This window comes from Hyperolius riggenbachi, chromosome 1 (assembly GCF_040937935.1).
Source record: "Hyperolius riggenbachi isolate aHypRig1 chromosome 1, aHypRig1.pri, whole genome shotgun sequence".
NCBI lineage: Eukaryota > Metazoa > Chordata > Amphibia > Anura > Hyperoliidae > Hyperolius > Hyperolius riggenbachi.
In genome coordinates this window covers 463,406,379-463,429,479 of record NC_090646.1, presented here as the reverse complement: position 1 = coordinate 463,429,479, position 23,101 = coordinate 463,406,379, and the positions used below count along the sequence as shown (strand labels likewise).

At 47.2% G+C, this 23,101-nt stretch overlaps 1 protein-coding gene across 3 annotated transcripts in view; it reads right to left on the bottom strand.

The window, feature by feature from the left end:
* The window catches only part of KCTD10 (potassium channel tetramerization domain containing 10), a 34,448-nt gene that overhangs the window by 5,376 nt on the left and 5,971 nt on the right, over positions 1 to 23,101 (bottom strand). For 2 of the 3 annotated variants that reach the window (XM_068239392.1, XM_068239374.1), the window contains exons 3-4: positions 12,025 to 12,194; positions 1,173 to 1,262 (exon numbers count right to left, since the gene is read on the bottom strand). In XM_068239392.1, the coding sequence (XP_068095493.1) occupies positions 1,173 to 1,262; positions 12,025 to 12,194 (260 nt within the window). The remainder of the gene's footprint in view (positions 1 to 1,172; positions 1,263 to 12,024; positions 12,195 to 23,101) is intronic. The other variant, XM_068239385.1, reaches the window with a different exon arrangement.

The following is a 23,101-nucleotide window of genomic DNA, read 5'->3' as shown; positions in this document are numbered from 1 at the left end:
CTTGATCTGCATGCTTGGTCGGGGGTCTACGGCTTAAAGAAAACCTGAACTGAAATTAAAAGTCAAAATAAGCATACACAAGTCATATTTACCTCCTGTGTAGTCTACTCCTCAATCTCTTTTTTTCTCTCCTGCGTCCTGTTTGTCCACTGTGATCAATGGAATTCTCCGTCCTCCATTTTGAAAATGGCCATTACACCATAACAGCTTCCTGGTCAGCACACTGTTAAACTGTAACATCGCCCACTTGAGCCATAGGGAAACATGAACACATCAGTTCTCCTCTCAGCTGTAACTGACAGCAACTGATATATAACTGAGAGTAACTGATATATTTCAGTTCTGACAAAATGTTGTCAGAACTGGAAGGGATCATTGTCAGAAGAAAATGGTGTGCTTCTGAGAGGAACTGATGGCAAGGTAACTATGTAATGTTCATTTGAAGTTACCTCATGTGTTTATTTTAAATAATTTTACTCAGTACAGGTTCTCTTTAAGGTGGGTACACACATCAGATAAAAGTCTTTGGAAAATGAAAGATCACAGCCAAATTTTACCCCCTTCCATGTAGTATATGAGCATACTCTACACAGTCTATTCTATTGAACTGAACTCCCCTTTAGATAAAAATCTTTGCAAGATCTTTACAAGGATGCTGTACACATGCAAAAGATCAGTTTCTGCAAAAGATCAGTTCCTGCAAAATGCTTTCATAGTCTATAATATCTGCAGATCTCATACACACCTTAACGGACAATCATCTGCAGATCAGATCCACCAGGATGGATCTTCAGCTCAATAGAATAGACTGTGTAGAGTATGCCCTCATACTACATGGAAGGGGGTAAAATTGGTCTGTGATCTTTCATTTTCCAAAGACTTTTATCTGATGTGTGTACCCACATAGGATCAGCAGGACAACCAGGCAATTTACATTAATTACAAAAAATAAATAGGTCAGCCTCCATATTCCTCACATTTCAGGTGTGTTTTAAAATCTTTCTTCTTACAAGTTCACTGAAGTCTTTCCTGTTACACGTTAGCTAGGTTATCAGATTATCATAATTCTCACCATAGTGCTCCTTTCATATAAAACAATCTCTTTATAGAAAATTAAACTCCAGTCCCCCTTTTACACCACCCACATATGATAATATCCACTTATTTCTTACCTTATTAGATGTTGCAATTAATTTCTGTTCCTCTTTTGAAGAAGTGATTACAGGAACTTTACAGAAAGGTTCATACACATCTTTATTCTGCTGGAATAAAACCAAAGTCAGTCAATCAAGAATAAGATTAAACCATCATAAAATGTTCTTTTTTAGTACTTCTACATACAGGTTGAGCTCAGCTTGATTCAACATTAAACTTCAAATTTTTTCCTTTTGGGCAGGGGTCACACTTGACTGTTTTCGTGCACGGTTTCTGCACAGAAAAACGGATTTAAACTGAGAACTCATGTTAATCAATGAGCTAGTTCCCACTTAACGCGTTTTTCGTGCACAGAAAAAATTGACGTCCTGCAGGATATTTCTGCACATTTTGTCAGTTTTCTCCATCAATTACATTAGCTGCTGTGAAAACATGCATTTTTCTGCATAAAACACACATGGAGTGAAGAAAAAAACACATGCAGAAAACTGACAGACAAGTGTGTCCCCTGCCTGAAAGTAAAAGCAAAAAGGGACCTTCTGTTCCTTAGCCTGGCACATAATTAAAAACTAACCCCCATAATGCTGCAACTGTTTGATGCTGGAAGATAGTAATTAACCGCTTACGGACAGCAGTAATTGAAATCTATGCCCTGTCTTGATCCTCTAATACCTGCCAGGGCGTAGATTTCTCTTCACCACCGTCCCGCATTTGTCACGCTTGGAGGTGTAATCTCCACAGTCAGCATACAACACATAAGCTGACGTGAAGGAGGTACACACACCAGCACAAGGGATCAGGATATCCCCAGTTTAGTGGAGGAGAGGACTGACTCCAATAGGAGATTGTGGTGCACAGAGCCGGTGCAGATCCGAGCAGCCACAAACAACACTTTCGTAATAACGTCTCAGCGCAAAGTAGCGCTGAGCGCATAAACCAGGACTGAGGAGATCAGAACAAGTAGACAGAATGAACGCTTGCTAGCTAGCGGCTACTTAGCGACAGCAAGCGTCCAAAACCAGACAGACTGGAATGAGGCAGCCAATGCGTTGCGGCGATGGCGTGCCTCACAAAGACAGGACAGAATAGTCAGAAAATAGCAGGATCAAGATAGATGAACGTGACACAGATAAATATACAATAAGTATGATTTCCTAGCGTATTACAATTACAGCTATCAATGAAACTATTCGTAACGTCTGACTAACATATGTATATATCGGCAATGAACCGATATATGACATAAGCAGGAACTCTGACTAAGACTGGAGTAATACAGGGAACAGGACTCAGAAGGATTCGCTATCTCTTCGCAGAGATGAACGCAATCCACAAACAGGACCAGGAACAGGATAACTAGCTCAGCGTGCTGGAACGCTGACTAACGGAACACAGGATATAAACAGGTCGTGTACGTATATATCAGCGACAACTGATGTATCAACGTAACACGAATTCAAGAAAAATAACAAAATGCGCAAGTATGCGTATATATTGGCGATGAACCAATATATGACAAGACAAGCAAGTAACAACTTCTAGAACAAGAGCAGAACTAGGAGGACTCGCTGACCCCTTCGCAGGAGTCAGCGCAGTCCACACGGACCAGGAACGAGGTGGGGCACGAGCAGAGTAACAGATAGAATCTGAGACTATGATAGCCCATGAGGCATTGCAGGAAGCAGTTCTTTATACTGAGGTCATCCAATGGGAGCAGACCTGCAGATTCCCACACAAGTGAATGGTAATTAATCACAGGCTGATAGCAGGAAAAGGCAGACAATGATATGCAGCCTGCAGGAAAGGGACCGCCCCTCCACTGCAGCAGACAATGTTTGTTTACACAAAAGCATATTAAACTGTCATTAACTTCAGAGCGACTGCAGATGGAATCAGCAACTAGTTTAAGTGCAAACCAAACTATGCAAGCAAATGCATGTAATGACATTAGAACTGCTTGGTTTGCAATACCACTGCAGTCAGCAGTAAACGCTGCAGAAGCGATCATAACAGTACCCCCTCCCTTAAACGCGGCCTCTGGACGCCTATGAAAACTGACATATTTCTCCTGAACCACCCAAACCAAAAAATCAGAAGTGGGAAATCCAGCAAACTGATCTGACTGAAAATTCATGAAGGTCGGATCCGTCCGACAAAACCAAATTCCCGAATCAGTCTCACCAAAACTAGACCAATTGGAACCAGAACCTACCGAACCATGCCCGTCAGCACTACAAGCCTCAGTGTGACACCCATCAGAACCACGACTTCCAGAAAACAACCCCAAGAAACTCTCTGCGCGATACCCACCGCCTTCCAAGGACTGTCCAAAAACGCCAAAGCCTTTGCAATGCCCACCGGAACTGTCCTTACCAACACAAAACCCACTGTTGAACCAGTCCAAGGTACCAGGACAAGTTTCCTCAGAGATCTCCCAGAACACTTGGAAGCTCCAAAGAGATCCCCACAGGTCAGAACGCCCCTTAGGCTCACATGGAGAACTATCAAGAACCCCTATGGAACCCAGGGCAACTCCAGAGTCAGGGTCACAAGGACAAACATCAAGATCAGGGCTTTTAGGGACCAGAACCATCTCCGGGCATGCAGGCCAACCGGCAACATCAGAACATGTCTCCACTAGGGAAGCACGTGAGCACGCTAACACAGACACATCTGGGCAGTCTGGCATACGAAGCACATCTGGGCACACCGGCACAAGAGAAACCTCTGGGCATGTCAAGGAACTGCGAACCTCAAAGTCAGTCAAGACAGGACCGAAACCAGAACTGGGCAAAAAAAATTCATCATGACTAGACTTCATAGTTACTGGATTCTCACTAAAAACTGCAGGATCAGACTTAGATGTCGCTGATTCCAGCAGGGTTATTAACAAATCATGTTCAGGGGCATTTACAAGACAGGGCAAATCTTCTGATGTATGCACTGAACTAGACAGGGTTCCCATAGCTTCTTCTGGACTAGACAGAGACTCATCAAATACACTGGACTGGAGCTCATGAAGGGCTGCAAAACAAGTCAATATTGCAGCAATCCCCACTGAACTAGGCAAAACTGAGTAACTCACTGGACAGGAAGGGGGCTCTGGAACTTCTGCCACACCGGCCAGAGAACCAGAATTTTCCAGGATACAGGGCTGGGTTTCAGAAACACTCATTAACCCGGACTGAAATTCTGAGATTTCTATTATTTTTTCCAGCGAGTCAGAATTATCCATGTTACAGGGCAAGACTTTTGAAACATTCAGAGGACAGGGCTGGAGTTCCTCGGCTGTTACAACACCGGAGAGGGACTCAACAACATTGGTTAAATCAGACTGTGTACAGGGCAAGGTATCCAACACACTTGCTGACGAGGACAATATTTCAATGGCTTCTGCTTCGCTGGGCAGAAATTCATCAAGTTTTATTAGAGCAGACTGTAATTCCAAAACAGCTGCTAGACAAGTGAATATTACTGCAACACCAACTGAGGTAAGCAGTGCCTCAGACTGTTCTGCTAGAGGGTTTGAAGTATCCAAAGTACTGGGTGAAGCATAAGACTCTGTGACCACAGCTTCACTGGACAGGATCACCGAACAGTCCACACTGCAGGGCAAAACCATGGAAGCACCTGCTGGACAGCATAATGATTCTGTGACCTGAGTTTCATTGGAGAGATCTACTGCACAATTCATGGTACAGGGCAAGTTCACTGGAACATTTTCTGAACACGGTAATAATTCTGCGACTTCGGACTCACATAGCAGACGCTCTGGGTTATTCCTGAAACTAGAGTGAGGTGTAGAAACAGGAAGATCAAAACACAATGTTTGCGCATCTAAATCACCATTCAATTGTGAAATTGGAAAATTCAGATGCTGGGGTTCTGAGATTTCTGGACAGGATTGCTGGGACTCAGAAACTGATGTAGTGCATTTATTGGCATCTGCTGGATCAGACAGGAGTTGAACTTTATTAACACAGGTAATTTCTGCAGAAGTGTTTGCAGAGACAGGCAAGATTTTTCTGGTGTCTGTTTCACTGAACAAAGACTCATGAGTACTGGCTAGGCTGGACTCAGAAGTCAGCAGGACCTCTGGATCCTCTGCTGAGAAATTTGTGCAGGGCAAGATTAAGGAAGTATCAGTAATTTCTGTCTTACTGGGAAGTAACACTGAGTTATCCATGGTACAGGGTGGAATTACAGGAACTTCAATTTCACACAAAAGGAGTTCTGAATCACTCGCTGAATCAGCCAAAGGTGCTGAAGCAGGCGAGTCCTCAGGAACTGAGGAAGTGGAACAATCTCCACTTGACAGTGTGTCTTCCCTGGTATCAACTGATTGAATCGCATAAAAATCGTCCAGAATCATTCTCCACACATCGATCAATGGAGCCACAAAGTCATACCCACACACACCAGTTTTTATTAGGTTATAGGCAGACTTAATGCATGCATTCAATACTAATTCACTTTTTGCACTGTAAAACTGACAAAATGAACTTGCATCTTTCTTCCATTCATAGACCAGGGCTTCCATCTCTCCTTTCTCAAATGGAGGATCCCATGCATATTTAACAGCTGAGCATTCCGGCTGATCATAGTTTGCAAATGTGTTAGTGGCAGAAACATACATTGGGTTATTTAGCAGGTGATTGGCCGATTTCTTATTCCTAAGGATCTCCAGTACCTGTAGCAAGTGTTGAACTGTAGTGTATGTAAATTTCCCTTGCTGCACGAATAAATTGATCTGTTCAATACTCTGTAATATATCTTCATAATCATATTCAGATAATTCATTTAAACAAGAACCTTTATTTTCCCTGGCTAGCAATGAAAGTTCATTAGTAGTTTCATAGGTCCATTTGACTCCCCTGAATGGTGACTGAATTTCATTATCTGCTAATGGTGGAGTCTCGTTACAGATCTGATGCGCAGTCGCTAAGGGCAACGACTCCGCTGATTGTAACGCTTTTCTTTTGGAGCGTTTACGTTTGGCTTTAGACCCTGCTGCCTTAGCAGAAGAAAAGTTATCAGTAACACTTTCTGCTTGCTGCTCATTCTTTCAAGCAATTGAAGGAGCAGCTGATTGGCCTGCTGCCAGGAGTTCATTAAGAGGAAAAGGCAATGGATCTATGCGCAACCAATTGTGAATTACAAAAGCTATAAATTGCAAAGGACTTTGTCTAAACTGAGTGTGATCTAAGACATCGATTGCCCAATCAAAAAGTTTGCCCTTAAAAAGAGCACAAACGATCCAATCAGACCAGGTAGAAATTGCAGAAGCCCGAAAGTCGGGATTGGCCAGAACTTTAACCAATTCTGATATAAATTTGTCTGTAACTTCAGGACCAAGCTTTTCAAATTTTTTAAAGGAGCAGGACCCCTGACAAACAGTGTCATAATTTCTGGAAATTCCCCCCACAATAGGGATTGGTAATGGGGCTATCATAATGTCACGCTTGGAGGTGTAATCTCCACAGTCAGCATACAACACATAAGCTGACGTGAAGGAGGTACACACACCAGCACAAGGGATCAGGATTTCCCCAGTTTAGTGGAGGAGAGGACTGACTCCAATAGGAGATTGTGGTGCACAGAGCCGGTGCAGATCCGAGCAGCCACAAACAACACTTTCGTAATAACGTCTCAGCGCAAAGTAGCGCTGAGCGCATAAACCAGGACTGAGGAGATCAGAACAAGTAGACAGAATGAACGCTTGCTAGCTAGCGGCTACTTAGCGACAGCAAGCGTCCAAAACCAGACAGACTGGAATGAGGCAGCCAATGCGTTGCGGCGATGGCGTGCCTCACAAAGACAGGACAGAATAGTCAGAAAATAGCAGGATCAAGATAGATGAACGTGACACAGATAAATATACAATAAGCATGATTTCCTAGCGTATTACAATTACAGCTATCAATGAAACTATTCGTAACGTCTGACTAACATATGTATATATCGGCAATGAACCGATATATGACATAAGCAGGAACTCTGACTAAGACTGGAGTAATACAGGGAACAGGACTCAGAAGGATTCGCTATCTCTTCGCAGAGATGAACGCAATCCACAAACAGGACCAGGAACAGGATAACTAGCTCAGCGTGCTGGAACGCTGACTAACGGAACACAGGATATAAACAGGTCGTGTACGTATATATCAGCGACAACTGATGTATCAACGTAACACGAATTCAAGAAAAATAACAAAATGCGCAAGTATGCGTATATATTGGCGATGAACCAATATATGACACAAGACAAGCAAGTAACAACTTCTAGAACAAGAGCAGAACTAGGAGGACTCGCTGACCCCTTCGCAGGAGTCAGCGCAGTCCACACGGACCAGGAACGAGGTGGGGCACGAGCAGAGTAACAGATAGAATCTGAGACTATGATAGCCCATGAGGCATTGCAGGAAGCAGTTCTTTATACTGAGGTCATCCAATGGGAGCAGACCTGCAGATTCCCACACAAGTGAATGGTAATTAATCACAGGCTGATAGCAGGAAAAGGCAGACAATGATATGCAGCCTGCAGGAAAGGGACCGCCCCTCCACTGCAGCAGACAATGTTTGTTTACACAAAAGCATATTAAACTGTCATTAACTTCAGAGCGACTGCAGATGGAATCAGCAACTAGTTTAAGTGCAAACCAAACTATGCAAGCAAATGCATGTAATGACATTAGAACTGCTTGGTTTGCAATACCACTGCAGTCAGCAGTAAACGCTGCAGAAGCGATCATAACAGCATTGTAGCCGCTTCCGCCAATCTCGTCGCTCTCTGCTCGCCGCAGCTCACTCACCCTGCTGTCTCTATGACAGCAGAGCGCTGTGAGCTGGTCAGGAGCTGATTTCATTGGCTCCTGACCCTGTTGATCAATGTAAGCATCTCCTATTGGCTTACACTGATCACAAGGTCAGGAGCTAATGAAAGCAGCTCCTGACCGGCTCTAAGAGTGGGTGGTCTGAGGTTCCCGGCGTGCGTTGTGGACAGCGGATACGTGCGGCGATTTGTCGGTATCTGGCGGTTTCTTGTACCGGCAGTCTCTTAAAGGGAGCAGAGATCACCGCTACCCATGCTAACCAAAAAATAAAAAACACATATATAAGTAGATAATTACTAGTTCTACTTACATAACAGATGTATTGCGCTATCCACGTTATGATTTCTGTGTATTTTATAAAGGAAAAGCAGAAAATCCTTTCCCAGGCAGTGGCCATCTTGCTTAGATAATGCTGACATCATATCCACCCTGACTCTGGTTTTCCCCCCTCCCTCCTCTTGCTCATTGTTTATTCATTAGCTACCCTCCTCCCAGAGTCTTCAGACACTCCCACTGGGGTGTATACTAGGAACAGTACACTGTCTTATGTCATCATTGTGCGACTCAGTACAGCTGTGTTTACATCACAAAAGCAGGGTGATTTCAGAGCACACATTTTGTGTCTGCAGAGATCGGATTTCTGCTGTAGCTGCAGACAGGAAAAAGTAGCCAAAATGTTTCTAACGTTTGCAAAAGTTTATCTAATTTCTTGCATTACTGCTTGTTTTTTTTTCTCTTTTTCAGAGAAAAAAAAGGTACAGACCTGGCTACACTTATGCTAGCGGGGGTACAGACCTGGCTACACTTATGCTAGCGGGGGTACAGACCTGGCTACACTTATGCTAGTGGGGGTACAGACCTGGCTACACTTATGCTAGTGGGGGTACAGACCTGGCTACACTTATGCTAGTGGGGGTACAGACCTGGCTACACTTATGCTAGTGGGGGTACAGACCTGGCTACACTTATACTAGTTGGGGTACAGACCTGGCTACACTTATACTAGTGGGGGGTACAGACCTGTCTACACTTATACTAGTGGGGGGTACAGACCTGTCTACACATACTATTGGGGGGGAACAGACCTGGCTACACTTATACTAGTGGGGGTACAGACCTGGCTACACTTATACTAGTGGGGGTACAGACCTGGCTACACTTATACTAGTGGGGGGGTGGGGGTACAGACCTGGCTACACTTATACTAGTGGGGGTACACACCTGGCTACACTTATACTAGTGGGGGTACAGACCTGGCTACGCTTATACTAGTGGGAGTACAGACCTGGCTACACATACTATTGGGGGGGTACAGACCTGGCTACACTTATACTAGTGGGGGCACAGACCTGGCTACACTTATACTAGTGGGGGGCACAGACCTGGCTACACTTATACTAGTGGGGGGCACAGACCTGGCTACACATACTATTGGGGGGGGGGGGGGACAGACCTGGCTACACTTATACTAGTGGGGGGGGGGTACACACCTGGCTACACTTATACTAGTGGGGGGGGGGGGTACACACCTGGCTACACTTATACTAGTGGGGGAACAGACCTGGCTACACTTATACTGGGGGGGGGGGTACAGACCTGGCTACACTTATACTAGTGGGGGGACAGACCAGGCTACGCTTATACTAGTGGGGGGTACAGACCTGGCTACGCTTATACTAGTGGGGGGTACAGACCTGGCTACACTTATACTAGTGGGGGTACAGACCTGGCTACACTTATACTAGTGGGGGAACAGACCTGGCTACACTTATACTAGTGGGGGAACAGACCTGGCTACACTTATACTAGGGGGGGGGGGGGGGGGACAGACCTGGCTACACTTATACTAGGGGGGGATACAGACCTGGCAACGCTTATACTAGTGGGGGTACAGACCTGGCTACACTTATACTAGTGGGGGAACAGACCTGGCTACACTTATACTAGGGGGGGGGGGGGGGGGGTACAGACCTGGCAACGCTTATACTAGTGGGGGTACAGACCTGGCTACACTTATACTAGTGGGGGAACAGACCTGGCTACACTTATACTAGGGGGGGGGGGGGACAGACCTGGCTACACTTATACTAGTGGGGGAACAGACCTGGCTACACTTATACTAGGGGGGGGGGGGGGTACAGACCTGGCAACGCTTATACTAGTGGGGGTACAGACCTGGCTACACTTATACTAGTGGGGGAACAGACCTGGCTACACTTATACTAGGGGGGGGGGGGGAACAGACCTGGCTACACTTATACTAGGGGGGGGGGGAACAGACCTGGCTACACTTATACTAGTGGGGGTACACACCTGGCTACACTTATACTAGTGGGGGAACAGACCTGGCTACACTTATACTAGTGGGGGTACAGACCTGGCTACACTTATACTAGTGGGGGTACAGACCTGGCTACACTTATACTAGTGGGGGTACAGACCTGGCTACGCTTATACTAGTGGGGGGTACAGACCTGGCTACACTTATACTAGTGTGTGGGGGGGGGGGGGGTACACACCTGGCTACACTTATACTAGTGGGGGTACAGACCTGGCTACGCTTATACTAGTGGGAGTACAGACCTGGCTACACATACTATTGGGGGGGGAACAGACCTGGCTACACTTATACTAGTGGGGGTACAGACCTGGCTACACTTATACTAGTGGGGGTACAGACCTGGCTACACTTATACTAGTGGGGGCACAGACCTGGCTACACTTATACTAGTGGGGGGCACAGACCTGGCTACACATATTATTGGGGGGGGGGGAACAGACCTGGCTACACTTATACTAGTGGGGGGGTACACACCTGGCTACACTTATACTAGTGGGGGGGTACACACCTGGCTACACTTATACTAGTGGGGGAACAGACCTGGCTACACTTATACTAGGGGGGGGGGGGGTACAGACCTGGCTACACTTATACTAGTGGGGGTACAGACCTGGCTACACTTATACTAGTGGGGGGGTACAGACCTGGCTACACTTATACTAGTGGGGGCAAAGACCTGGCTACACTTATACTAGTGGGGGCACAGACCTGGCTACACTTATACTAGTGGGGGCACAGACCTGGCTACACTTATACTAGTGGGGGAACAGACCAAGCTACGCTTATACTAGTGGGGGGTACAGACATGGCTACACTTATACTAGTGGGGGTACAGACCTGGCTACACATACTATTGGGGGGGAACAGACCTGGCTACACTTATACTAGTGGGGGTACAGACCTGGCTACACTTATACTAGGGGGGGTACAGACCTGGCTACGCTTATACTAGTGGGGGTACAGACCTGGCTACGCTTATACTAGGGGGGGGTACAGACCTGGCTACGCTTATACTAGTGGTTACATGAGAATCTGTATAGTAAACAGTCTGCTGATGTCAGGTTTGATTGTTCTGCCAATTTTAGAAAACCATTGCTGGGTGCAAATTTAAAGGGTAAGGTTGTGTTTAACAACATTAAATTGCAAAATGCCTTGTTTAGCCATGATATAGCAAATATCTTACTTTACAGAATAATTTAAGCGAAGCTAAGGCAGAGAACACACTTAGCAGAATCGCATGCTTTTCCCCCATTGCATATAGTGAAAAACGCATGCGATTCATTCTGCTAAGTGTGTTCCCGGCCTATCTGATCTCTATGCTATAGTATGTAGGCACAAAAACTGTAACAAGTAAGAATATTGCTAGGCACCATATGGATGCACAATGAAAAACTGTACACTTTATCAGCCAATTCTAAGCCTGACCCCATTGCCAGTCAGGCCTTCACTGCAATATCCCGATTTCACAATGTATTATACAATTTTTAAAAATGCATTGCATTTTCCATTGAAAACCACCATCGCCTTTACACTGCTTTTCAAATTTTTTTATTTTTTTTTACTAGTACAGCAGCTGCCTTTTTGGAAAACTTCCACACGTACAACGTGTCTTGACACAGAAAAAGGAAAATGCATGAGGCAATGGATAGGGAACACAGATTAGCAGTAAAGAGCAGAACTGTGCACCAACTCTACCTGTAATGATGCTTGGCATTCATCAGCCAGTCCCTGCACCAAGTAATACTTTGCTTCTGCCAAGAGTTCCTCAATTTCTCTCCGACTCTCTGGAAGCGGCACTGCTCCATCACGGAGGTAGTTTAATATGGTCCCAAAATGTTTTCCACATCGGTCAATAAGAATCCAGCCTGCAAAATACATGACATCTGTTATTTCCTATACGTATGGATTGCTAAAGTACAGTATTATGCAATACTTTACACGCAGTGTTCCCCAATCCTGTCCTCAAGGCCCACCAACAGTGCATGTTTTGTGGAAGTGGTAAATTAATCAGCTCTGTTGAGACACTAATTACATCACCTGTGAATGTTTGTGGTTTTCTGCAAAACATGTACTGTTGGTGGGCCTTGAGGACAGGGTTGGGGAACTGTGCTTTACAGAGTGCCTAAACATTCACATCCTTCTTACAGTAGTGGAAGTAAACTGAGATCCCATAGTTAGCCCATCCAAACTTAATGCAGATTCTTTCTCTGGTGGGGTTAGACACCCTGTCACATTTTTATTGCTCTTTATTAGGCAAGGTGAATGAGATGTAAATAATTCCGAGATGATGCAGAATTATGTTAATCCTTCTATGCAAAATTATTCAGCTTGTAAAATGGCCCAATCAAATCCTGATAGAAGATAGATAGAATTTGAAATGGTCCGTTTTCAAGTTGCATAAGATTGCATAATCCTGCATCAACTCGCCATTATTTGCCGCTCATTGACCATCTCAACTCCAGTTTTCTCCCCAGAATTTTTTTCCAGCCGGGTGGCATGACAAAGTAGCCGGGTGGGGGAAGGTCACTGTCACGCTGGGTGCTACTGGGTGGGAGAAAAGGGGTTAACACTGGCTAGGAAGGGGCATTCTCAGTCAGGGTGCTGCTGGTGGATTTGAAGACCTCTCTGACCCCTATCTACCAGCAGCACTGGAATATCCCTCTCCAACAGAATTGCATCTATGAGACTTTTTCAGGCAAAGGCAGACTCTCCCTCCTCCATTAGCAGCAGCCAGGGTGAGCCTTCTTCCCCACCCCACATGGTACATTAAGCAATGGGTTGATTAGTGCTAATTTGTACAGTTGTGCATCACTGCAGGAGACAGCACAGACTGACATCTCCACCCCCACCGTCTACAGGGACATCACATTCAGATACACAGTGGCCAGGCAGCAGGGCCAGTAATTATTGCTTTACAGGCACTTAATGGCGGGGGACAGAAAGACATGCCTGAAAGAACAGGGCAAAATAAACTTCACAGGAGAACTCCTTGTTCTCCTGTGCATTCGCTGGTGCTTCACACATACTTTATGACGGGGAGACACACATGCCTGTGATCAGAGCAGCGCCGTCCTCTCCTATCTTGTATCTTCATCTACCCCGCGGCTTGTAGAAGTTACCAAGCTTTCCCCGCCCCTCCACATTACAGACAGGAGCTGGGGGAGGAGGGCGGAGATAGCGTCCCTGAATGACAGTGGGCTGGCTGCACTGAAACAGCCGCTGCTCGCTCTAATGAAGTAGAGGAAAAAAAGATTGTTTCACAGACCAGGACAAACAGCAGCCGGGCGGGAGGGCAGAGTCAGGTGGGCGCTCCGCCCAGTTAAAAGGCTCTGGGGAGAACACTGGACTCCTTATATGGGAGAACTATACCCACTTCCTGTTTTCATGGATATCAAAGAACAAAAATTAGGAGAAATTTCAGAGACCCACGCGGGCCCATATGCAATTCCCCTTTTCTCCTAGTCAATAAAATGTCTTTTAAACCACCAACAAGCAAGAACATATGCAAAAATAATACTAATAGTACTTTTTTGCCTACTTTTTGGTACTTTTTCAATTGCAAAGATCTGAAAAGTTATTTTAAATAGAAAATAAGAAATTATCTCCTAGATAAAAACTCAGGAAAAAAAAGGAATTGCATATGGGCCCTAGAGAGCAAATATTAAAGCAGATCTTAACTCTTGCACAGCAGACAATGAAAACACATATTGTTTCTGAAATTCACTTGTATCTTTAGAAAGATTAGTCTGTCTAACTAGGTCTTATTAGCAATTAATCATCACATGTAAATCAAGGCTGTCAGCGGTGTCTAAACTGTGCCATTGTCCTGTGTTAAAATGTACACACTGAAGCTTAACCCTTTCTGTGCTCCCAGCATTTCCAGGATATTAGTATAATTTTTGACTCTGTTAGGCCTGGTTCACATTAGCGTTCCCTGTCTGGATTCGCCTGATTGGATCCGGACCGTATACTGTACAAACGGAACGTATGTTCCGCATAGCAATGCAAAGTCTATGCGGACATTCACATGCGTACATTCCGTACAGAATGGAGCCGGATCGGATCCGGACTCTGGACACTTTTCCAACATGCGCTATTTTTCGGTTCCAGATCATCCGGCCCACGCACCCGGACCGGAGCCTGACTGCACCATCCGGAAATAGAAACCAATGGGGAACGGAAAGCACAGAACACACTGGATACAAACACCTGACGTTCTACCCCACTTCCTATGCGTATTCTAGCGGCCATTTCGGATGGGGACACATGGGCCCAGCATTCCTGGAGTGGAGCAGCAGTGACTAACGTGCTGAAGCTGTTTGGCAGTATGTCGGAGGTGGAGGTGAGGCCTAAACAGCGGAGGAACCTGATTCTGCAGATGCACCTTCTGCTGACCCCAACAATTTTAATAGTAATTTCGCAATTTTTATCACACGGATCCAGATGGCAGCCTGATGCATACGGACCGGATCCGGTCCTGATCCGATCCGGTCCATTTGCATGCCAAAACTTAAGTGTGAACGGGGCCTTAGGGAATTTCAGTCAATTCCTGTACGTATAGATACGGTATTACAAAATACAGAAAGTGAGGATAAACATCTCCAATGGAAACTTGGGAATCAATAAGCTGGCTGTAGTCCTAAAATGTCCCCACCATATCCAGAACTGAAGTATATCATTCACATGAACTCAACGATGGCCAATGTCGGCAACAGTGTGCTGCCAGTATGTAGTGCATTGCATCTGCCACTCACACAGAATATGCCTGGAAGCCAGAAACAACAAGCAGCAACAGAAAGAAACAGAATAGTGAATACCACTAAACCACTTCTCACCAGTCTGCTTTTACAGCCTGGCAATGCTAGCCTAATGCTAGGACATATTACATTGCAGCAGTGTGTACACCAGTAACACTGTACACTTAGCACCTACAAAAGAGTAGGAATACCAAATGCCAAACGTGCCCTTCTAAATCTTTATTTAACCGAATTTCTATTACGTAAATAAATATAACATTAGGTCAATTCTGCTTTCAAAAGACACAGAATGAATTAGGTTGTGGCAATGAAAAAAAAATCAAGGAGTTGGCACTACTGTAAGCGTCTGGGTTAAGAGGGAATATCACCTCTGATTGCTCTGGCACAGCCAGCATGCTCTGATGAAAGCAGTCAATCGTTTACACAAGGAGGAGAAATCGGCACTGCATTACTGTTTTTATTCCAGAGTGTAGCAAAAACACATTCCAAAACATGCAGGAAAATGTGACATACCGTTGCTTCAAAGGTGGTTAAAGTATGGTGGTTACAGGCTGCGTCCGTAGAAGCGTATCTTAGCGTGAAACGGCCGTAAGGCTACCTGTGCCCAGCACCCACCATACTTTCATCACCTTTGAAGCAACTTTATGTCACATTTCCTGCATGTTTTGGAATGTGTTTTTGCTATACTCTGGAATAAATACAGTAATGCAGTGAAGATTTCTCCTCCCTCTCCTCCTTGTGTAACAGAATGAATTAGTGCACCTCAACTGCCACTTCTTCTAATGTACACCTTTAGACCGATATGCACCAGGTGACTGGATGCTTCTGTACGCAGCGGTGCCAGAATGAGTGCAAGAATAACATGTTTATGCAAAGCAAGCATTACATGAGATCTATTCACAGTGGTCACTACATAAATCTGCAGTATTGTTCTTGTCATTTTTATGCTTCCAACACATTAGCTTGTGCAGAATTGCTCTGAGCAGATGGTGGAAATATGCGGCTCATAAAAGGAAAGGAGTTTGAGGAACAAGCCTCTGAAAACAATGAATGTCTAATGGCCACATCCTGAGTCAAACTGGTTATTTTTTTCTACTGCCAGACTGCTTCAGTGTTTAACACACTGCTCGGGGCACGCTGACGCAATAAAGGTGGAAAGTACATTGAACTGGATAACATTATGGCATTTTCAAGTGCCAAATATAAGATAACCCAGAAGAAAACAGAGTAACATAACTAAAGCATGTGATAAGGCACATAATTATAGAAATAGCTTTCAGTGATTTAGGTGATGCTTCCAAATCAATCTGGCCAATACTTCACTGCGAAAATGATTGTTCTCCAAACCTACAGACCTTGGATTGGTTATCAGTATCAGTGTTCTCCCCAGAAATGTTTTCCAGCTGGGTGGCATGAAAAAGTAGCCGGGTGTTACACTCACCATAGACGTTCCTCCGGGCATCCCCGTGCGCGTCCTGCTGTGCGCACGCGCGGGGGTTCACTGGGCCTCTTGTGCTCACTTCCGGCTCGTCGGTGTGTGTGGTGGAATGCGCACGCGCGCAGAACGCTGCGCGCGCAGCACCTAGGGCACCGCGCGTGCGCGCGCACGCAGAGAAGTGCGCGCGCATGCGCAGAAGGGTTGCGCACGTCCTGCGCATGCGCAGGGCGTTAATTTCGGCGCCAATTGTCCCTATATAAGCAGCACTGCCCTTGACTGCAGTGCTGCTCTTTCTGATCAGCTAGTGTGCCGTTCCGGTTACCTGTGGTTCCTGTTTATGCCTATTGATTGATCTCCTGCCTCGACCCTTGGATTGTGACCCCGACTTCTGCCTGATTGCCGCCTGCCTCGACCCTTGGATTGTGACCCCGACTTCTGCCTGATTGCCGCCTGCCTCGACCCTTGGATTGTGACCCTGACTTCTGCCTGATTGCCGCCTGCCTCGACCCTTGGATTGTGACCCCGACTTCTGCTTGATTGCTACCCGCCTCCGGACCTTTAACTTACCTTGGACTCCGCCTACTCCATTTAGAGTGTCTCCTGTTCTCCTGACCACTCGCTGAGACTATCCCAGTAGTGACCTGGTAGGGCACTAGGCAGCTAAGCTCCACATCCCCCTCCTGGGGGTGTGGTCCTGCACCCCCCTCAAGGGAGTGTGGGTGAAGACCCGTGGTCACCTAGACTCCACTACTGGGGAACGTCTCTTCCTTCGTGGGAGGGTCAACAGGGACTGAAGAGAAGTCCTAACAGTAAAGAGCAGCCACAAATGGAGACAAATGGAGCCCGTACCCCGGTGGAGATCTTATATGAGCTCGTGACGCAACTCCGTGTCTCAGTGGATGAAGTCCAGAGAGGCTACCAAGAGATCCGTGATCAGATCCGGGTGGCCGTTCCCGCTGCTGAGGCCGTGGTCGTCCCTCCCGCTGTTCCGGCTCCAGTGGGCCCGCCACCAGCTGGGGAGAGAGTGGTTCCCGTGGAAGGTGCTGCTTCTCCTCCTCCTGAACCAAGACTGCCCTTGCCTGAACGCTTCTCGGGGGACCGTTCTAAATTCCGGTGGTTCCAAAGTGCCTGCCGCCTCCACTTCTCCTTGTTACCCCGGACATATGCCAGCGAGGAAATTAAAGTCGGAGCGGTTATTTCTTTGCTTCAAGGAGAACCTCAGGCCTGGGCCCTTCGTCTAGTTGAACAACAACATCTGGCCCTAGGGAGCCTCAATACTTTCTTTGAGACCATGGCGGAGATCTATGACGATCCAGGGAGGGCCGCCTCTGCCGAGAGCGCTCTCCAATCTCTCAAGCAAGGAAGAAGACCGGTGGAGGACTATGTGATGGAGTTCCGCCGGTGGGAGGCAGATGTTACCTGGAATGATTCCGCTCTGAGGTTCCAGTTCCGTCAGGGGCTTTCTGATACCCTCAAGGATGAGCTGGCCAGGGTAGGAGTTCCTGATTCATTGAAGGACCTGATTCATCTGTCCATTCAGATCGACAGAAGGCTGAGAGAAAGACGCTCGGAGAGGTCCGGATCTGTTAGACCTGCATGGGGTGTGCCTAATCCCAGGCCCCTGCCTACTCCAACTCCATCGGGTCCTCAGGCAGAAGATGAATCTGAGCCTATGCAAATAGGTTTGGCTCGACCGGCCATCTCACCAGAGGAAAGATTACGCAGGAGGTCGTCCAACCTTTGTTTGTACTGCGGAGCCTCAGGTCACTTCCGTGTCAACTGCCCTATTAGACCTTCGGGTGAGCCTGAGTATGTGGTGTGTACGAGTGGTACCTTTTCCCCTCCGTTTTCCTCTTCTCACATACCACTCACTCTCTCGTTACAGGGGCCGCAAGGAAGGACCGTCCCAATTAAAGCTATCGTGGATTCGGGAGCTTGCTCATGCTTCATGGACCTTCAGTTTGCACAGCAACTTCGACTCCCTGTACATCAAAAACGCCAACCCCTGGTCATTCAGCTAGCAGATGGATCTGCCATCAGTTCGGGTCCCATCACCACAGAGACCCTGCCACTTCTGGTCAGCATTCAGGGGGAACATCAAGAATATCTGAGTTTCGATTTAATATCCTCTCCACTGTTCCCCGTGATCCTGGGAATGCCCTGGCTCAGAACTCATAACCCTGCAATTAATTGGGTCTCTCAGGAGGTGGTCTTCAAGTCGGACTATTGCCTACGTTCCTGCTTCCCTCGAGCCGGTACCTTGTTCTGCCTGGATTCGCCCAAGAAAGATTTAATTCCAGTGGCCTATCATGACTTCCTGGACGTGTTTGACAAAGCTAAGGCAGATTCTCTTCCTCCCCATCGTCCATATGACTGTCCCATTGATCTGCAACCTGGAGCTCCTATACCGTTCGGGAGAACGTATCCTCTGTCTGAACCGGAGACTTTAATCCTGAAAGAGTACATTGAGGAAAATCTCCATAAGGGGTTCATTCGCCCGTCTACGTCTCCTGCTGGGGCTGGCATATTTTTTGTTGAAAAGAAAGACGGTTCCCTACGTCCCTGCATAGATTATCGGGAGTTGAACAAGATCACGGTCAAGAACCGCTATCCACTCCCTCTAATGCCTGATCTCTTCCTACGTCTTGGTTCCGCCTGCATCTTTTCTAAACTGGACTTACGAGGAGCCTACAATTTAGTTAGAATCCGAGAAGGAGACGAATGGAAGACGGCGTTTCGCTCTCGCTTTGGGCACTTTGAGTATCTTGTAATGCCCTTTGGCCTGTGCAACGCTCCCGCCACCTTCCAGCACTTTGTCAACGACATCTTTAGAGACTACATTGATCACTTTATGGTTGTATACTTGGATGACATCCTTATCTTCTCCTCTTCCCAAGAGGAACACCGGACGCATGTAAAAAGGGTACTGGCCCGCCTTCGTGTCCACGGACTATACGCCAAACCTGAGAAATGTGAATTCGACAAAGTACACATACAATTCTTGGGTCTGAAGATTTCTCCAGGAGGAGTGGAGATGGATCCTCAAAAGGTGTCGGCTATTCTGGAATGGCCAGTCCCAGTGGACCGTAGATCTGTACAACGCTTCATTGGCTTCGCCAACTTCTACAGAAAATTCATTAAAAATTTTTCACAGATTGTGGCGCCTATTACCCTCCTTACTAGTACTAGCAAGGCTTTCCACTGGACACCCGAGGCTCAGCGTGCTTTTGAAACTCTTAAGTCTTGCTTCACCTCAGCACCCATATTGAAACATCCGGATCCCGCAAGAGCTTTTGTCCTGGAGGTGGATGCCTCTGAAGTTGCCATCGGGGCTATCCTTTCCCAGAGGTTCGGGCCAAAAGCCATTCTTCACCCAGTGGCCTTCTTTTCCAGGAAACTTAGTAATGCGGAAAGGAATTATGATGTGGCTGACCGCGAACTGTTGGCGATCAAAGCCGCTCTTGAGGAGTGGCGCTATCTTCTGGAAGGCGCAGAACAACCGATTTTAATTCTTACAGACCATAAGAACTTGGAGTACCTCCGAACTGCCAAGAGATTGAGACCACGTCAGGCTCGGTGGTCGCTCTTCTTCTCGAGATTCAACTTCCATCTCACCTATCGGTCTGGATCCAAGAATACTAAACCCGATGCCCTGTCCCGCATGTATCATCCTGAATCGTCTCCAGACCCTGTTCCTGAGAACATCCTGTCTCCGCAGCACTTCTTGCTCATGCAAACTAGTCTATTGGATGCCATTAAACAAACTTCCTCCAACAGTAGACCTCCTGAACTTCCCATGAGAGAGGGTCTATACTACTTTAAGGACAAGGTCTTTGTTCCTTCTGAGGTACGTTTACAAGTACTCCAAACTTGTCATGACGGCAAACTGGCAGGTCACTTCGGGGTCACCCGCACACAAGAGCTTATCCGAAGAAGGTTCTGGTGGCCTGAGTTAGCCAAAGACTGTCACTCCTATGTTTCTTCCTGTGAAGTCTGTGCACGGTCCAAGACCCCTCGTTCTAAACCGTGGGGACTGTTAAATCCTCTACCTGTGCCAACCCAACCTTGGAGCCATATTGCAATGGACTTTGTGGTCGAGTTACCTCCCTCTGAAGGGTTTACCACCGTCCTGGTTGTGGTAGACAGGTTCTCCAAGATGGCCCACTTCTTACCTTTCAAACAAGTCCCATCTGCTGCGGGGACCGCCCAAGTGTTTATCCAGGAGATTGTCCGGCTCCATGGGTTACCATCCGACATAGTCTCAGATCGTGGGACACAGTTTACTTCTCGGTTTTGGCAGGAACTCTGTAAGAAGTTGGGAATCCAACTTTCTCTCTCCTCTGCCTATCACCCACAGTCCAACGGCCAAACCGAAAGGACTAACCAGACCCTGGAGCAGTACATCAGATGCTTCACCGCCGCTTCCCAAGACGACTGGTACTCTCTGTTGGCCACAGCGGAATTTGCCTTCAATAACTCTGTTCACTCATCGACCCATCAATCTCCCTTCTTTATTAACTATGGCCTTCACCCCGCATTCTTACCCGACGTTGATGCTTCCTCAGCATGTCCTGGGGTGCAGGAGAGGATCTCGACCATTCAGGAGAACTTCAAGACTGTGCACCGGATTCTGGAACAGACACAGGAAAGAGGGAAGAAGTCTGCTGATAGACTCAGGAGAGTGGCTCCATTATTATCCCCTGGAGACCTTGTCTGGTTGTCCACAACCAATCTCAGACTCCACTGCCCTTCAAGGAAGCTTGCACCCAAGTTTGTGGGACCCTTCCCTGTGTTACATCAAATCAACCCAGTGACATACAAACTGTCTCTCCCTTCCTCTCTCCGGGTGCATCCTGTTTTTCATGTTTCTTGTCTCAAGAAGGTGGTGAAGAATGTATTCCCAGGCCGCACACCTGACCTCCCTCAACCGGTCATTATTGAAGGATCTGAAGAATTTGAGGTGGAAAAAATTCTTGACAGTAGAAGATTACGGAACTCCCTTCAATATCTGATCAAGTGGAAGGGTTTCGGGGTTGAAGAGAATTCCTGGGAGCCTGCTGGTCATGTCCATGCGCCCTTATTGATTAGACGCTTTCATCAAAGGTACCCTGAAAAACCAGGACCTAGGGGCACCCAGAGGTTGCCCATAGGGAGGGGGCAATGTTACACTCACCATAGACGTTCCTCCGGGCATCCCCGTGCGCGTCCTGCTGTGCGCACGCGCGGGGGTTCACTGGGCCTCTTGTGCTCACTTCCGGCTCGTCGGTGTGTGTGGTGGAATGCGCACGCGCGCAGAACGCTGCGCGCGCAGCACCTAGGGCACCGCGCGTGCGCGCGCACGCAGAGAAGTGCGCGCGCATGCGCAGAAGGGTTGCGCACGTCCTGCGCATGCGCAGGGCGTTAATTTCGGCGCCAATTGTCCCTATATAAGCAGCACTGCCCTTGACTGCAGTGCTGCTCTTTCTGATCAGCTAGTGTGCCGTTCCGGTTACCTGTGGTTCCTGTTTATGCCTATTGATTGATCTCCTGCCTCGACCCTTGGATTGTGACCCCGACTTCTGCCTGATTGCCGCCTGCCTCGACCCTTGGATTGTGACCCCGACTTCTGCCTGATTGCCGCCTGCCTCGACCCTTGGATTGTGACCCTGACTTCTGCCTGATTGCCGCCTGCCTCGACCCTTGGATTGTGACCCCGACTTCTGCTTGATTGCTACCCGCCTCCGGACCTTTAACTTACCTTGGACTCCGCCTACTCCATTTAGAGTGTCTCCTGTTCTCCTGACCACTCGCTGAGACTATCCCAGTAGTGACCTGGTAGGGCACTAGGCAGCTAAGCTCCACATCCCCCTCCTGGGGGTGTGGTCCTGCACCCCCCTCAAGGGAGTGTGGGTGAAGACCCGTGGTCACCTAGACTCCACTACTGGGGAACGTCTCTTCCTTCGTGGGAGGGTCAACAGGGACTGAAGAGAAGTCCTAACACCGGGTGGGGCATGGATGGAAGAATGCAGGGCCGTTGAATCTCTGCTTATAGCATAGGAAGATGAGGAGGCGAGCCGATGACAGCAGGGTGCTCACCAAAATTAGCTGGGTGAAGCACCCGGCTAAAAGAGCCCGGGGAGAACACTGAGTATGACTTAATATATCCTAACTGGACAGCTGCCATCTAAAGGTTTGCAAAGATCGTTTCAGACATGCAGTTTGACTCCCAGCTGAGCAGCATTTCGCTGCGCTATGGAGAGAGGAGGAAACATGACCAATACCATGCTGCAGGTCCTTATTTTGAAGTTGGGAGGACAGTGATCCTTCTTGGTGCAGAGAGATGTACTCACATCACAAACTACATATCCTGGTGTGCACTGCAGTGGCCTTGTTTGCACACCTATGCCAGGAAAGTAAAAATGTGGCATTGTGTGGGTTCTCTGTGGAGAATACGGATCCCAAAAGGACGAGAGACCACAGGAGCAGACCCAGTAGGCAAGTACTACTACTCACCCCAACGGCACATTATAATGAACTTCCTATATGGGCAAAAAAAAAAAAAAAAAACGCAATTCCAGCACTGTTCAATAATAGTAAA